This window comes from Corvus hawaiiensis, chromosome 10 (genome assembly GCF_020740725.1).
Source record: "Corvus hawaiiensis isolate bCorHaw1 chromosome 10, bCorHaw1.pri.cur, whole genome shotgun sequence".
Lineage (NCBI taxonomy): Eukaryota > Metazoa > Chordata > Aves > Passeriformes > Corvidae > Corvus > Corvus hawaiiensis.
Genome location: NC_063222.1, coordinates 24,147,383 through 24,165,262, shown reverse-complemented (window position 1 = coordinate 24,165,262; position 17,880 = coordinate 24,147,383). Strand labels below are relative to the sequence as shown.

Sequence of the window (17,880 nt, the reverse complement as noted above, 5' to 3'; positions counted from 1 at the left end):
AGAAATAAAATTAGAATTGTTAGCTCAATGCTGTGGAGTGTAGAGAAAAAAAAAACATCATCAACAAAACATTAATACACATTAAAATAGAGAAGCAGTGGAAATTCATATCGTTATTAGGCCGACTCTGCAGTTTTAAGATACAAATGTCAACAGCATTAAACCAGGAGGAAACACTTCGGATGAGATTTTGCTCAGACTATTAAAAGGGGAGTGTACAGAGACCACTACCAGGTGGGGTTTAAAGCTGGGAAGGCTGTCAGGGGCTGGTTGGTTCCCCAGCCTTCCTGAGCAGAGCATCCCTCCGCGGGTGCTGCGGGGGACATGCAGCACGGAACACAACAATGTGCCATCGGCCACTGCCGCACCCAAGCTAGCAAAGCCCTTAAGCCTCTGCTTCGCCTGGAAACACAGGCTTAAGTGCTTTCCCCTAGGCTTGGGCTCCTGGTAAAAACTCATGCACTCTCTTAAGCATTCAAATCTCCCAGGGGCTCTCGCCATACTGCTGCTTTCCAGTCTCTCTGCTGGAGCAGCAGCAGTATTAGCCTCGTTTTTGGGGTCCCCGCAGTTGTGCCACCGCACCGAAGGGAAACGCGGCCAAGCTGGCTGGCAGCATTCCCACGGGAAGTAACTGAGGACTCACAGCGGGTCGGCTCGGTCGCGTCACGTCCCTGTTGTCCTCCTGCTTGACCTTGGCGGGCTCATGGGAGAGCACAGGAGACCCTTCGGGCTTGGCATTCCCTGGGTGAGAGGCAGGTGGAGAGAGTGGGAATTAAAATGCTGCCGAAAGCCACCACTGCATCCTGTCAGCTGGGACAAGTGGGCGCAGGGGCTTCATCATCACTTTGCTTCTGCTGTCTTGAAAAACCCTCCTGGCTCCTTTCTGCTTCTCCACCAACAGAGCAAGAGAAGTCATAATCCTGCTCAGCCTCCACTGACAGCCCTCTTGCAGAGTTACTGCTCCTTTTCTACTAAAGAAAGAAATTTACTTTGCAGAAGAGCAGGGCGTGTGGTAAATGAAAAGCTCTGCAGTATTTGACATTGCTAGGACATTATTTGTCACAGGATTCCTCATTAGTAAAAACAAAACCAAACCCAAAATGACAATGGGTTACAAACTCCTTTTATTGACTATCTAGAGGAGTGATGGTTTCAACAACAGACACATCATCTTATGGCCAAGTTGTAAAATAGTCAAAGCATGGAGGCAGCATTTGTCTTAATGCTCTTCAGCCCTGGGGACTGGAAGTGTGGGACTGTGCCTGAATGCAGATGTGTGCGGTGTACGGGCTGTGGCAACTTCACTGCCATTAAACAGGGGAATGGAGCATCTTTAAGAGGAGCTCTAGGAAGGGAGGGATCAATGTGGCTACAAACATAAACCCCATGCCAGCATTGCTGCCTGGCAAAAGCATTTGAGAGAAAGCTTCTTATAGGCTACGTCACTCCTCTGATCCCATCTCAGGCACAAAGATGAAGCTCCAAAAAAAATTATGTATCAATTAAAAGTGAAACACACTCCCAAAGATACCACGTCAGAAGAGGTGCACCTGGGTGGATGAAGACAGGAAGCACACTGGTTGTTTTTTTTTGTTTACCTTAAAGCATAACCCCCATCTCCTTTTGTACAGGCTACTTGGCAGTGCGATGCCGTGGCCATCCCACATCAGCCTCTAGGGAAAAGGGGCTGTTGGCAACTCTGTTTGCAAGGAGGCCAGCAGGTCACAAAAGCACAGCAGACATGATGGATCCTTCGATTTTTTTAATTTTTTAAAAAACAAGCATGAGATCACAGACCTCTTGCCCTTCCTGCTTGTCAGGAAGCCTCACAAAGTGTGCCCGGTGCTGAGGGATGCTTCCAAGCTCACCTCTGACTCTGTTGCGCTCGCTGGAGCCAGCCTGGGAGCCGGGCTGGGATCCACCCTGGGAGCTGGGCTGGGAGCTGGGAGTGCTGGAGCTGGAGGAGCTGCCGCTGCTGGTCCTCTGCAAGGGGCTCTCCACGATGGTCTCTGTCCTCCTCAGGTCTGGGTTGCTGTGGGAGGACAAAACAGAGGGGGCACATCAGCCAGGGTCACACCCACCCGCAGGGCTCCAGACACTTCCCACACTGATGGGGGCAGCTGCAAAGGCCAGGAGAGTCCTCCTCAGCTGGAGGAGACAGGGCTGAGGCCACCAATTTTGGGTGCACTACAACCATGACAAAAAAAAAATTGCCTAGAGAAGCTTTCTGCTCTTATTTTGTCAAATGTGGCAACAGCTAAAAGATTCTTTGCTCTGGATTCCCTGTCTGTAGATTTGCAAAGCTGGAGTTACCTAAGTAGCCACCAATATTCTTCATAAAAGCAGGAATTTTCGACATGCTGTTAGACAAAGACTGCAGCAAAGCAAGGATCTAAAGTTTGCAACAAGGCTGCAGACCACTTGTACCACTTATTCAGTGTCTCCAATTTTCATGGCTTCACTTCAAACTTGCATCAGATATCCACTTTTCCTCCTTGATTTCTCTCACCCTTGTGAACACAGATAAATCTAGAATAAAAAGTGCCCTTGATACACAAAGAGTGACTAATATCTCTCTGGGTATCAGATGCCTTTAGGAAATGAATTCTTACTTGGCATTGAAATGACATCAGAAGAGATGTTCATGCAGAGTTAGGCAATTTGATTTTATACAATATTTCTGGAAATGATCTTATTCAAAGTCCTCTTTAAAATGTACAGTAAATACTCCCTCATTTGTCACAACAGGGTGACAAATAAAAGAAGAGATTTTTTGGTAATATTTACATTTATGCATGTGGAGAATCAAGAACCAATAGGAGAGAGGGGGAAAAAAGAAAAATATTACATTACTGTGAGAGACATGAAGCATGAAATTATTTCAGTGAATACTTAAGTTTAATGGACGTGTGGTAGCGTCCTAATAATTTCCAATTTTCATCAAACTGAAGGCCTCCAGTTCATGCCATATGACTAAATTAACTGATGAAGCATATTTGAAAACTTTGGCAACTCATGTATTTACCTGCACTGACCAGAACTGGCACAGTGAGGCTGCAGGAAACACTGGGCAACCTTGAACTTGAATCCCTGACTCCCATTATCCCTTTTACTTCCAATACCATCCCTTACAAGGACTACACAGTCCAATATCCCTCTGCATTTTAAACTGTCCTTCAAGCAACAGCTAATTAAAAGAACAACGTTTTCAAGAATTCAAAATGTTTCAGCCTTTGGCAAAGAAGACCAACAATCCATGATATGCTTTTTATCTAATTAAAAAAAAAAAAGCAGAACAAGAAGAAATACTCTTCCTCCTACTGCTGCCCCTGCCAGCGACTCGGGGCTGCTGCCTGTGAGTTTGCTGAGGCACAGGGAGGGCACTGAGCTGGAAAGGGAGGCGTCTGCTCAAACTGGTGACAGCACAACGATGAACATCCCCGCATTCACTTTTTGACCTCACCCTCTGAGGACAAGGCAGGAAGAAGAAACCAAGGAGCTCCATCATGCAAGGCTAATTGGAACTCGCATTTCTCCCGGGATCTGCCCGTCTGAGGTCTCGTTCTGCGAAGCAGAGACAAGCTCTCGCATGACTAAGCTGTGTTTTTTCCATCCAGCTCTGAGCAGAGCCTGTCAGCTCCCCTGCTCGTTTTAAACATGCCCAGGGATAGCTGTGACAGGGCAGAGATGGGACCGTGGGGCAACGCAGCACCTTCCTCGGGTGCTCACTGCTGTGCCAGAGAGCTGGATCTGGCTAAGCTAAAGGCCTGAGTCCTGGGAAGCTGAAAGGTATTTAATCCTTGATCTACATCTAGAGAAGATCTCAGCAAGCTGTATGAGTGTCTGTCCTGCAGCACATTCCTCAGTCATTATTTGTGAAAAACCGCTCTGATGCATGAGAAATGTATGGAATGTATGACTGAGACCTCCCCACTGGCTTATAGGGATCCACTGATATGCAAGGGGTGAGAAGCAGGACCTAAGGGGAGCACCCAAACCGCTCTTTGACTCCACAGCATCCACCTCCAAACCCCACAATGTCCATGAATGCATTCAGCCAAGGGAGCAAAGCCTCCAGTCATCCCAGTGCTCGCAGCCTTGTCAGTACAAAACACTAATGGATGCAAAAATTCATCCCAGAGACAAGAGAAGCCTTGCAAATGTCGTGGTGTTCCAGTCAGCTAAAGCAGGGCTAGACCCCAGCCCACGTCTGGGCTCCCAGCGGGGCGGTGCCGGGGGCAGCGCAGCAGTGGCACACTGGGATCACCCCTGCCCATCCCTCCATGTCCATACCTTGCCCGAATGGGCTGGGAGCCCAGCCGGGGCCCCAGGGCGCTGCCGTTGCCTGGGGAGTTCTTCCTTGCCAGGGCAGGGGATATGGAAGTGGTTCGTTGAGGCACCTGGAAGAGAATGGAGACATTTGCAGTCACCCAGTCTGGGCTGCTCACACACCTGAGCCATCACAAGATCACCTTCCAGCACTGCCTTAAGGCTGATTTACAACTGATTTCCCACAGAGAGAAAGGCAGTATTTAGGGCAATACAAGGCTCTCAGCTTTTAGAAGGAATCGCTGGAGTGTGAGGCAGCAGCAAGCTGCAAAGGTGCCCTCACGGATGCCCCTGGCACAGGAGCCCCCAGAGCAGCCTGGCTACCACCAAACAGGGCACTTACTTCGAAAAGAAATGTATGCACATACACACACACAAATATATATAATCTAAATCTAACAAAACCCATGAAAGTAATTTTTAAGGTAAAATTCAGACTGAAGTGCATTTCACAGCCACAACGGAGGTTTTCTATCTAGCTCAGATATGACACATGCCAGCAGACAGGAGGTGTTGACTGGTGGACAAACAAGAGGGTTGACAGTGGGAAGATCCAGACTGACCCACCTAACACTGTGATTAAACACTTTGACCTTCATTGAGCTTCAGATGCTGCTGCCAAAACCTTGCTGCTGGCAGAACGGCTCAGCACAAACACCCAAAGCCAACCACAGCCTACAGGGGCTGTGACAGGTAACCCTGGAGCTCTGCCCCATCTCATGGGAGCTTGGGCATCACTGCATGGCCACAGGTGCAGTGGCCTCATCCCTCAGCACCTCAGGTGATGTGGAGAGGCACGACAATACTCACCGTGCAATACCTTGCACCAGGTAATAGAGAGGCCAAGGGCTTGTCAGGATCAGCAAGAAAAAGGATTAGGCTTGGCTTTTTTTGAGAATAAACACACGGTTGCATTAGGTAAGATAAGAAAAGATTTAGTGAGCTGGCGATGCTTTAGACTCTGCAGCATCACCAGCTGCAGCTTGTCTCAGTACAAAGCAGTCTCCCCTCCAGGTAGGGTACTCTGCAGTCAGGACCTGGGGAGTTTTCCACCTTCCTCTGAAGCATCCAGCCATAAGCACTGGCAGAAACAAGACCCCGGACCACGGAGACAGCCGGTCCTGCCTCTCGGGGCAGTCCTTTTGTTCCTGCTTGCAAACACATCGAACCCACCTCGGGCAGTCCAGCGTGAAGTCAGGTTCCTCAGGGGTGGTACTGCCAACACAACAGCCCTAAATGTGATCTGGTGGGGATCCCTTCCAGAGTCCATGTTCCCTCAGCCAAGGGGGAAAATACTGCATCGTGCTGGAGAACAGCTTTTCTCCCAGGAGCCACGGTCTCACCACGTAGGGCATCACTGTGGCTGAGTGTCCTCAAAGGACTCATGGCAAAAGCCAACATTAAATTGCAGGGGCTTTTTCTTAATTAGGTTAAAATCAGGCAGCCACCCTCCTGCACTATGGAGGAGCCAAGCACACAGACAGTTCCAGGAGCTGTTGGCTTGCTATTCCTTCAGCAGAGCCCTGACGTCCCCTCTTGCTTGGTGACAGCAGAAATAGGAGCATTATTAACACCCAAGACACCACCATAGATCCCTTGAACAAGGGAGGCTTACCTGGTAACTGTGACTTTGCTCGTAAAAAGGCAAGTCACTCACTTTGTAAATACACAGAAAAATTGCCTCTCACTCAGGGACAAATACTGCTGCCCTGCCACTAATCAATTTATAATCATTTCTCCTCTGTAGAAATCCTCCCAGCCTAGCACTGATTCACTTTAAGGGGAACTTTAATGGCCAAGTTATAATTCTTCCAAAGTGAAGGTGTATAAACAACACGATTGAAATACTGGTCCAGAAGAATCCTAATTAAAGAGGTACTGCCAGACACTGTCAAAATGTCAATGAATGTATAAAGCTGCTGGAGCCCTTACAAGTCTTCCATCAAATACTGATTGCAACTGGAGGCATGGTACTGGACTAAAAAGGACCTGTCTTATTGAGTATGACAAATTTTATGTTCCTATAATTCCATTTAAGTAGAAGGTTGTTTTTTATCCAAGGGAAAGAAGAGATTAATTTGTTTTGGCCTCTGTGCGGGCTCGAGAACTTTCTTTGCTGGAGGGCAGCGCTGTTTTGCAGCCATTCTGCAGGCAAGAGCAGCTCCCAGCACGTCCTGCAAACCCCTGCCTCAGGAAATGCAGCCCCTGGGCAGGTCAGCACCCGCTGCAGAACCTCGGCATGGGCTCAGTCCTGCCCACTCTGCTTTGCCAGAGGGACTCAGCTCTGGGACTGCCTCTGACGTGCTGAAAGTGAGGAGCGATTGTGTTACCTTTGGTGGAATGTCTTCCTCCTGCCGTAACCAAGAACTTCGGTCAAACTTTTCAATGCGAGGGGGCAGAGGAGGGTTTTCTGAGGTGGGGTCCGAGTTCTGCCTTGGCATCTCAGTGCGGTGAGAGGTCACCGTCAGAGCCTCCTGAAACCCAGCCAGTCCCTTTGCAGGCTGTTCATGCAGTGACTGAGACCCAGACAAGGAGCTTCCTTGGGATTTCACAGTGACCAGATGTGGAATCTAAGCACCAAGTCAAAACAGAACTATCAGTCAAAATGGAGGGGGGGAAAAAAAAAAAGGAATAAAAAAAGATTTAAAAATTTGATTTAAAAAAAAAATTGATTAGCACTTTGGATGCACTGAAAAGCCCCCTTGGTCTGAGATCAGCACTGCCTTGGTTTCAGGAACTTCTGACTTACATCACTTCAACGCAAGATCTGTTAAAAATCACGCTCCCGCACACACCGTGCCCTCCCCAGGCTCTGCTGCTGCTGGCCCGAAGTCCAGATCCTACACCTGCACCTCTGTGGTTGTGCTAATGAGGTCTGGCATGGATTTTCCATGTTAAAAATGAAGGAGAAAAAAAAAAAAGAAGGAAACATAAGAAATAATAATTGATTTTTAAAAATCATCAGGAATTGTGAGGCATAGATAGCTTAAAAAATATCCTGAGGCATGAATTTCTACAGGTCTCGGTGGCCCTTATCCCATGCATCAGCTCTACAGGTTTCAAGTTTAAGGAATACTGACATCTGCTCTGGGAAATCTGAGAAAATCACAAGGTTACAGTTTGTGAAATCAGAGCTTCTTCCCAGGACTCTGTGAAGCTGCACTCCTTTGATACAGCAGGGTTATGACTTCCATTTGAAATTTCTACACGTGTATCTCTGTACGCGTCTGTGACTCACGGGTACACGTGTATGCACACACACCCTGACACGGGGCTCTGGCCTTCAAGCAACTCTTTCACTAGGATTTTATTGCCAAACAAAAGTCTTTTGTAGCTACTGATGGCACAGGACGCCAAGAAGGTCACTGAAAAATATTTGGTCAGTCAGAGGGATGACAGTGAAGCGGGGTTTTGGTCACTTCCCAGTGCATACGGACCATGTATGTTGGGCAAAAAAAGTATGTTTCAGGGCCTTCCTGCACATTTTTGTTTAAAGCTGGCATTGTACTGGAGGTGCCACATGTGGCTGGCACTTAGTTGACAAATATTCCATAGAAAGCCCAACTGAACTTGGAGCAAAGGCTTTGTACTTCCCTCTGAAATCCCTGCTGGAATCTGTGGATCTGTGGGAGCAATTCCAGGGGCTTGGCCAGAGCCAGCACTGACACTCCTACAGCTTGTGGTGGCCGAGTACTTGCAGACCTCATGGCTGGGAGAAACTTCTAAAATAACGATGCCCCTCCTCTGTGACAGTCACGGTGATCTATGCCCTCTCCAGATGTGTTTGTGACTGATGTCAACTCAATGGAAAACCAAAACAAAACCTTGAATCAAAGCGGCAAAGAAAGCAAAACCTCTTTCTGATGATCCTCAGCATCAAAGCATCCCGGGTCTTTTGTACCAGGTGCTGCGGTTTTAGTCCTTTACATAAACCAGATCCAAAGAGGATCAGAGCAACAGCTGCACTGGACCAGACCAGCAGTTCCTCCTGGTCCTCCAGCTTGTTTCTAGCAGTAACCAGTACGTGATGCTTCAAAGGAAGGTATAAACCAGCATGATGTTACTAACACATGGAGGTGACGAGAGGAACACACTCATGCATGTAGATGCTGCTCTTACTCATGAATATGCTTAAGGCTGAGAAACCAGGGAGCCAGATGCTATTTCCCTTCCATCCACTCTTCCTTGTTTCCTTACCAGCACCCCCAGCATCCTGGCAACGGGGGAGCACCATTACCTGCGGGTCCACGGGTCGGAGCAGGGGTGGGGTCCGGGCTGGCTGCACGCCGCTGATGCTGAAGGACTCTGACCGAGGAGGCAGGTTGGGGTCAGAAATCCTGTTGGCCACCTTGTGGGGCATGGCCGGCGAGCTCTGGCGATTGAGCCGGGAGCGCTCCTCCACCTGTGGGGCACGGCAGAGGGGTCAGTGCCCCAAAGAACCCATTTCCAATGGAAATCCAGGGTATGCATAAACATACAGAAAGCTCTTTTCTCTTTAGGTATATCATATCTATTGTTTGATCAAAAGGTGGTGATCAGTCACAGGTTGGACTTGATGATCTTGGAGGTCTTTTCCAACCTAAGTGATTCTGTGATCATGGAATCCAAGTTATCCAACAAACTGTGCAATAAATGCATTTTAAAGGCACGAAAAGGACTATTTGTATTTATACGTTTAATTAATTTCTGAATACGAAGTGGAAAAATAAAGAAATTAAAAAGAAAAAATAAAGAAAAGGCAGCACACTTCAGAGAGATGTTCCTAGAAGATGACTCATAAGAAGCTCTTGCTTCTTCTCAAATGGATCTTTAAGCAAGGGGACGATTTTCCTTCACTGTTATAAACACCACAATGAGTGGTTTTCTTTGATCTGAATAAAAGAATAAACATGGCAGCCAGAAAATGGCTGGCTTTGATCTGGATTTACTGAGTCTGGCACATTGTCATGTATGGGAGGGGAAAATCCTCTGTTACTGAGAGAGAACATCAACCCAAAGCCCACTGCTTTCAGCTACCCTTGATGGGAACACAGTGGTTTCAGCTCACCCAGCTGTGCCATCCTGCAGTTAGGCTGTGCATTGATATTCAGGTAGCATATGCTATGCAGAATTTTTGATACCTCGAGATCTGATGTATATTTTATTTATGTGTCATTAAAGTGTTAAATACCCTGAGCACGTCTCTATTCCACCGTGGATGATGCCACGTTAAAAGGCAATCTTTACAACAGGTTTGCTTGGAAAGAACCACAGCTCTTTCTTAAGTAAGTAAATATGAAACAGAAGAGCCATTATATGAATAAAAATGAATCCTTTTCAGAGACTGAGCATGACACAGAGTAAAATCTAGGTAAGAAATTTGTGTTACAGACTGTTTCCTTTTTAAGTTCATGAGGGGCCACCTGAGCTACTGCTGTGTCCTAGAAGGTCACCACAACCTCCACAGGCACTGCCCACCAGCCAGCAGAGGCTGTGCAGAGCTCAGCTCAGCAGTGCCCAAGGAAGAGGACACAGGGATGGGAAGGGGAGCAGGGTGGGAAGGAGAACTCCTTCTGGAAAGCGAGCAGCAGCACAGGTGCTGGGTCCCAGGCTGCTCCAGTCCATCTCCTCATCAGCCAAACCTTGGCAGCAACAGCGACAGGCGGAGATGGAGCCGCCGCCGAGCGCTCCTGCTGCTCCCCGGCACAGTGCCAGGCCCTAATGTGCAGCTGATTGTGGAGGATGTCCAAGCTGGTGTGGAGAAGAAGGCAGGAGAGCGATCAAATGGGGATGTCTGGGTACTGGGAAGGAGAAAGGTGCTTGATTTCCCACTGCCAGCATCTCCTCACTCGCACCTTGTAGCACCAGCACAGCAGAAGATGCTCTTGGGACTCTCTGTCTGTGCTTTGTGGGGCCCTACTGGTTCCACTACTAGGCAGAAAGGGCGAAAAAGCAGCAAAACCCTTCAGGAACTCATCATTGCTCAAGTACAGACCATCTCTAATTGAACTCAAGATTCCCCAAAACAGGAAACATCCTTAGCAGTGTCTGTGCAGTCCCAGTAGAAGGCTGCTAATGTTTTAATACATCACTTCAAAGTGAGAGCAGGATAAAAGCCACGGTGACTGAAGGAGGAGCTGATGTGGGCGTTGGCTGTGGCAGAGAACAGAACAGCTTGCGATGCACAGCTGAGCCCTGAGTTCCTGGGAAGCTCTGAACAGTGGGAAAGCACCACAGGGGCCAGCCACCATGTGGGAAACGTCTGATTAAACCTGTCCCCTCCTTTCTGCAGGGTCATGTGTGGTATATTCCCGCCCAAACCCATCCTTCAGCTGACCAAGTTGTCCCTGGCTGTCTTCAACACCTTGTTTAGCAAATATTGGTCCCTAACAGAACAGTCAGTAACAGAGGGAGCCGCTAATTACAGGACCACAGCTCAGAGTGTTAATGCCACATCCCTGGCTGGATCACCAGAGGCTCCCAACATGATCTCCAAAACAGCCAAATAGTCCTTGATTATAAGAGATGTGCCTGGATAAACAGGGCAGGTCTGGGACAGCACCAAGCTACATTCCCAAGTTAACTTCCAGTGGATAAGCCTGGACAACAGGAAGATGAGTAGAAGGGGCAGCAGAAGGGAATGTGCATCCATGCATCTTGGCAGGACTATCTGCTCAGACTGTTCCATTTAGCATCAAGAGAAATCCCTGACTGTGCTCTAGGGAAGCTGTGAGAGATGCAGCACAGGCTGGGTCCTCACCCAGAGCTTTGTCATCACCAACAGGCCAGTCCCTTAACAAGGGGATGCAGGGACACAACCACAAGGGGAGAGGCCACAGCCTCACCTTAAAGCTTCATCCCACTTCTGCAGGGTCTTGGGGTCACCCTGTGAAAACAAGTGAGGTGGGAAAATGTGTGCATAAAGGAAAGGTATGAAAAGCAAAGAGGGGCACAGCATGAGGAGGGCTCAGCTATGGTGATCAAGCTCCTGAGAGAGAAGACTTGAGACCAAAAAGCATAAAAACAAGGGCAGTATGGGATATAATGCAAAATCCTCAGGAAATATCCAAGTAAGCTTTGCACAGCCTCCAGAAATTGTAGGCTGAGCACCAGACTTGTCTTTTCATTGTTCCCACAGGAAAACAAAGTCTCAGTATTTCTGTTAAATTAGTATGCATGGGTTGGGTATGGAAATTGCTAAACTATAGCAAGACCCATGGTAGGCTCATTAAGTATCAGCACAAATCTATCTGTGGAGCCAGCAAAGGTGGGCCTTCAATATAGGCAGCAAAGTACCTGAATTGTGTTAAAAGTGGGACTAAGCAGAAGATAAAATGGGATGGAGGCAAGAGGAGTCTTTCTGGGAGATTCCCAAGGGGGCTGTGCTGAGGCAGTACATCAAACTACTGCTCCCAACAGCAGAAAGATGCCACAGCTTGCAGCATTTAATTAGAAACCAGAGAGAGTGACACAGGGAACGAATAAAGGGTTTGGAGAGCTAATTGGTGGAAGCTGGAGAAGTTCCCCAACAAGAGGAAACCTCACCTTCCCTATGATTTCAGCAAAGGGTAAGAGGCCGTGTTCTGCTGCTCTTAGTCATGTTGTGCAGTTCCCAATGTCCTGCTTCCAGTGACAGCATCAAAAAGATGCCAGCTCCATGAAAGAGAAGAAATGGGCCTTTGTGTTTGAAAGGGAAAGCTAAATCCAGCACTTTTCTCCTTCACCCCAGATAAAAAATAATATTGCTTTTTATGTATCTTTGCTAAAGTTTTGCAGACAGTGCCAGAAGTACTTTAGCTATGTTCTAGAGGGTTTACTTAAAACCAGGCAACGAAAGATAGAGTTTATTCCCTTTTCCCTGCCCACAACCTACTCTCAGCGCTCCAGCAGATGGACAAGAGCGACCCAGTTCCACATAAAGCTGCAGAGGCACCACCCAGGTGGAAGCCTGTCCTGTCAGAGGCAGCTCAGCACATCTGGAACACCTCATCTGCAATCCCACTTATCAAACCTCCTTTTCCACTGGAAGGGCTGGAGAATGATGATGCAACTCCATGAAAATCTATCACCTGGTGCACTGGCACCAAAAGAGACTGAAGACTGAACTGGAAGGCAACAAAAGAAAAATCCAAGAGAGTGTGTAAAGAGGTGAAAAGAATTTTAGACACCCACATCTATCTCTGTGATGGTTCAGAAAGGCCAAGAACATATCACTGGCCTTTTCTTAGCAACAGGCAGCTGAATTCCTTGAGCATTCAATGCTTGCAGGTATTGTGGATGCAGCTGAGGACTGCCAAGAGGAAAGACCAGCTACATGTTGGATGCACATCACACGTCTGCCAGGACTAAAGGACACCGAGCACTGCTCCTGCTTAGTAGGAGCAACAGGGAAGTTATTAAAATATCTTTCTGCCCAGGAGTAGGGTCACAAAAGTAAACAAAAGAGAACTTTAGAAAAATGAATAGCTAGAGCAGGCACCAGTCTTACTGAAGCCACCACAAAGAGATTAAGGAGAAAGAGTTTGCACATGATCCTGAATCCGCACTGCAGACAATGCATGTCTTAATCTTTTCAAGACTATTCAGAGAAGCAATAATTAATATTCAAGAACTCACAACTATTACAATTCCCTCTTTTTGCCTAAGTGAAAAAATCAGGAAAGAGCAACCCCAAGGGATAGAGCTCTGAGCCTGGAGGGAAAAGCTGTCCAACCCCTGACCATGCGGAATTAGGACTCAGCAAGGAACCCCATGACAACCACCCTCTGCATTCACCCCTGACCCCTGCAGACTTGTGGACATGCCGGGAAGGAGAATGAGGAGATGATCTTTAAGGTCCATTCCAACCCCTTAACATTCTATGATTCTATGTCCACGAGCCCCCATATAGGCTGAACCCGTCCAGGAGGGATCCATTCTCCTCCTCCCTTGCCCTCATGGCAAAACCTCCTTCCCCCCTGCTTGTACAAACACACACACAGACACACTGCACCGTAGTGGGAGCATTCCCAGCACAGCTGATGGCATCTGCTGGATCCTGACCCTGTGGAGCACAACCTGCTGTGTGTGTGTTTCAGACCCAGCCCTGTGGATACAGACGAGCACCATCATCCTCCTTGCTCTCCCCTACCTCCTTGGCCCACGCTGGCTTCTCGCTGGCATTTATCCCTTCTTTGTAATGGTAGAGGGGCTTCTTCTCTGCTGGCCTCTGGTCCTGCCTCTGCTGCTGCTGCTGCTGCTGCAGGGACACCAGGTAGTCCCGCTCCTGCTGGAGCTGCCTCTGCAGCCTCTCCGCCTGCCGCTGCTCCTCCAGCTGCTTGCGCTTGTACTCCTGCCCAGGGGAAAACACAGTGACAAGGTGCCCGGCCAGCCTGCAACCTGCAGATTTATCTGTCTGGGTGAACAATGGGGCCTGAGCATCTGAAAGGTTGTTTTCTGGCAGAGCTCACCGATTTGAAAGACTTTGGGGACTGAGCTGTAAAGCATTCCCAAGAAGAGACAGCAGAGCCAACAAATTCAGAGTTGTGACTCTGCCATTGATGCTCTGCAGCAACTGAACTGCCCCGCTTGGTAGGAATGGGGGATGTGAGTGCTGCATTGTCAGGGAAACCCTGTGAGACCCACTGAGGGATGATGTTTGCTCAGGAGTTACCACTGACTTTGCACAGGTTTTTCTGGATGGGAAAAACAAACAATTAATTTGATGAGGTGCCAAACATCACCTGGTCAAAATGGAGCTTTGAGTAACCTGGTCTAGTGGAAGGCGTCCCTGCCCATGGCAGGGGGGTTGGAAAGAGATGGTCTCTAAGGTCCCTTCCAACCCAAACCATTCCACAATGTTATGGTCAGACGAAACCCAACTGCAGCCAACTTCTCTGTAGGACCAATTAATTGATCCTGGGAAGAGCCAGACTGCAAAGCCAACTGTGTGATCTTTCTGAATCCCTACAGCTCTATGAGTTTTAAGGAGTAAATAATTTTGAAAAGTCCTTTTAAAAGGCAAGGGCTTGTGTGAGGGTTTTTGTTTTTCCTAAATAAAATAGCAAGACCAAAAAATAATGACCCCTGTAGATTAAAAGGAAAATGCAGCAGGAGTAACAGCTACCAGCACTAAAAAAGATAACTCAAACCCAAATTAAATAAAAAAGAGGACATCTAGAATGCAAACAACACACAAGGGAATAGACAGTGTTCCTGCGAGGAAATTAAAACAAAAGCCTGCATTCAGAACATGAAGAACAGCATGGCAGGGTGGGTTTGATGGATGCAGGCACGCAACAGCTCCAACACACCCCAACATGCTGCAAACAGCCTCCAAAACTTCACAGCAGCAACCAGGGCTGCTCCTCTCACGAGGGCACACATACGCCAATGCCGTGGAGGGGACGCAACGAGAGCCGTGCACCAAGAGGGGACCCAGCCCCAAGCAGAACGGGGGATCCAGGCATGCTGCAGCCACGGAGTGGGACAGGAGGCTCCAGGTAGGGTGGTGACAGCAGAGTCCCCCACGTCTGGGCACGGCAGGAGGCACTGGGGGGACACGGGTGCGCGCGGGCACATGCGGATGTGACACGGGCAGAAAGCGGCAAGCGTGGCCGTGGCCTCCCATTTACCAGAAGTAGCGCCTGCTCCTGCAACAACTGCTGCTGCAGGATCTCTAACTGTCTCTGCTCCTCCTCTAACTGTCGCCTGATGTACTCCTGGAGGCACGGGCAGCAAGGATCAAAGGAAAAAGAGAGAGAAGGTAAAAGAGCCAGTATTTCTGGAGAGGAGGAAGAATGAGGTGGGCACCCACATCCGCCCCGCCCAAGTGATCTGATTAGTCAGCCCGGGCACCCTCCATCCCTGCCTGAAGAGCCCAGGGTGTCCACCACTCTACAAGAACAGAAACCACTGGGAAATAGCAAACGTTACCCAAGAATAATAAAAAATCTGACCCCAACAAGCGGGTGTGGAAAACCTGCATCAAGTGCCTTCACATCTGCAGGCCAGCAAGTGGATCCACACAGAAATAAACAACAGCAGTGAAAGCGACACACGCAGTGTTAACAATTAAGCAATTTGCTCTCAAGTGGTAAAAAAATGAGTGTTTACAAGAAAATCCCTGATTAGAGGCAGAGGAATCCGTGCTGAAGGCGACGGCCCCACTCCCAGCCCGTTACCTGCTCGTGCTCCGCGCGCCGCCGCTCCTCCTCCCGCCGCATCTGCTCCTCGTAGTGCCGGCGCTGCTCCCGCTCCTGCTGCTTCCGCAGCTCCTTCTCCCGCCTCTGTTGCTGTGAGGGGCAGGAGGCACAGGTCAGCATCCCCATTCCTCTCCCCCAGAGCTCAAAAGTCTTTTTTCTCATAAATTTTGGGGTGTCACCTTGCCCACAGACCCAGAGTGCTCCCACCCACCTCTGGAGATGCCCTGCCAGCAGGCTGGTCCATTTGGGTGGTAGAGGGACTCCTTGATCCCACTCCATCTTCACACACTCCCGGTGCTTGGCACTGGCTGTGGAGAACCCACAGCATCCTCCCAGCCAGCACCAGATCATGATTTCTTCTCCCACCTGCAGATGAAGCCATGGGGGCAGTGCATGGTCCCCACGTTCTAGTGTGGCCAGCCAGGGGGTTAATCAGGCCTTGGACACCCGGGAACTGCACGAGTCCATCGCCTGCAGGTAACACATCTCAGCCCCAAGCCCACCCATGAGGATGAGGGAGGCAGCCTACGAGAGGGGAATGCTTCCTTCTTAATGTTTGCTGAGACCAGAAACCAACAAAGACTCAAAATCCAAGCATTTTTCCTTTTTGAAGCACCAAATGAGCAGGATGGGACTTCCCTTGCCATTCTCAGATCATGCCTACCCACTCCCTCCTGGGTCGCATCCTTGCCTGCTCCACTCTGTAGCACCTTTGCTGACAGCAATCCAGGGAATTTTGGGGTGATGACAACCTACAGCCTGCTGTGACTCATCTTGGGGGCCCTGGGTGACACCTGCAGCCCCCACATGCGTGCTTTTAGCCCAGCCTAACTCCTCCAGCTGCCCAAACCATCCTGGGAGCAGGGGCTGGCAGCTAAGTGCTGCCCTGCCGAGCAGCCCCTCACCGCAGCACCACAGCCAGCATCGGCAGAGGGCACTCAAATGCTGGGATTGGCTACTGGAGCCGCGCAACCTGCCCTGACTCCATCATCTCCATCATCTCCTGGGTGCAGCCACGTGCCAATGGGAAGGCACCCACTGAAGCAGAAACCTGGCCCTTTTTCCTCCTTTTTTCCCCCTTTCTTTTTTTTTTTTCTCCCGTTGCCGACACACAGTGGCTGAGCAGACTGCAGTGGGAATGCTGTCACTGGAGAAGCTGGCACTGCCATGCATTCACTAAATCATGGGGAGGGCTGGAGCCAGCAGCTGAAGAGCCGGCTGAGCATTCCAGAGACCAAGAAGCTTCTGTGGGAAACTGCTGCTCTGCAGGAACATGCACTGTATAGATGGATTTAAAGTCTGTATCTATCCGTAGATACCTATATAGATACTCTATTTTCGTCCATATTCTATGTATTTGTGTCTCTGTGGAGATATACATCTACAGATATCTTTACAGATAGATATCCATAAAGATAAATCTACAGATATTGTAACAAACATTTAAAGACCCCAATGCTCCAATCTCGGCAGGAGCCGCTGCCTGTCCTGCGGCCGCCTCCTCACCCACAGGTAACATCCACAGGGACTCCAATGATTTCCTTCAGCTGCAGCACAGCTTTAGTGCCACCTATAGCCATATTTATCAGAGCTGCTGCACTCGCCTCGGGGAAGGAAAAACTGCATCCAACCTCAAATAACCTGCCAGCTCCAGACACCGGAGTGTCCCACGCCAGGCACAGTCACTCGCGCTGCCCACGTACGCAGGGGACGCGTGTGCTACTCTGTGTGTACGCCTGTCCTCGCTGGGAACAGGGGAATGAATGTGGGCCTGGTTGTAGTTTTTGGAACTCTATACTAGAAATTGCAGAGGGCTCACCACCAGGACACGGTCACTCTGCAGCAGCCTGGTGATACACAGGATTTCTTGGCTTCACCAGCACTCCCTGACCTCCTTAAGTGATAGTCACTTCTACCATGACCTCTGATGCACAGATCTTCAAACTAATGTGCTGAATAAATGTTACCCTGAGCTTCCAATCACAGTTGTGTCACACTGGTTTTGGGGTGGGTTTTAATGGCTAGGGTTTTTTTAGTTAAACTATCATGCTGCTGAATAAAGCACATAACACTTGTGTAGGCTGGGCTTGGCTGGCAGGAGGCAAGGCCCCGAATACCACAGCTATTTCTTAAATAAAAATCACCCAAATGGTCTTTATTTCCCATCTAGTAGGTGAACAAATCCAAATCCTTCCAAAGAAGGAGGCAAAAGAGATTTTCTTAAGGAGGGAGTAGCACACCATCCTTCCTGGGTACCATGTGCCCCAGCGAGGTGCCCCACTTCTGGCTTCTCTCCTTCAAGTCAGCATCTCGCCATCAGCCTCCTAAAAGCCTATTTAACTCAAGGAATGAGAATAGAGGCCCACAGGTACCACTTTCTTTCAAACCT

The 17,880-nt window shown here is 49.0% G+C and overlaps 1 protein-coding gene across 9 annotated transcripts in view; it reads right to left on the bottom strand.

The window, feature by feature from the left end:
• Positions 1-17,880, bottom strand: part of TNIK (TRAF2 and NCK interacting kinase) — a 153,819-nt gene that overhangs the window by 22,254 nt on the left and 113,685 nt on the right. For 5 of the 9 annotated variants that reach the window (XM_048314994.1, XM_048314988.1, XM_048314987.1 and 2 more), the window contains exons 13-20: positions 15,471-15,581; positions 14,922-15,008; positions 13,439-13,639; positions 8,567-8,731; positions 6,660-6,899; positions 4,294-4,400; positions 1,869-2,032; positions 644-741 (exon numbers count right to left, since the gene is read on the bottom strand). In XM_048314994.1, the coding sequence (XP_048170951.1) occupies positions 644-741; positions 1,869-2,032; positions 4,294-4,400; positions 6,660-6,899; positions 8,567-8,731; positions 13,439-13,639; positions 14,922-15,008; positions 15,471-15,581 (1,173 nt within the window). The remainder of the gene's footprint in view (positions 1-643; positions 742-1,868; positions 2,033-4,293; positions 4,401-6,659; positions 6,900-8,566; positions 8,732-13,438; positions 13,640-14,921; positions 15,009-15,470; positions 15,582-17,880) is intronic. The other 4 variants (XM_048314991.1, XM_048314992.1, XM_048314993.1 and 1 more) reach the window with 2 other exon arrangements.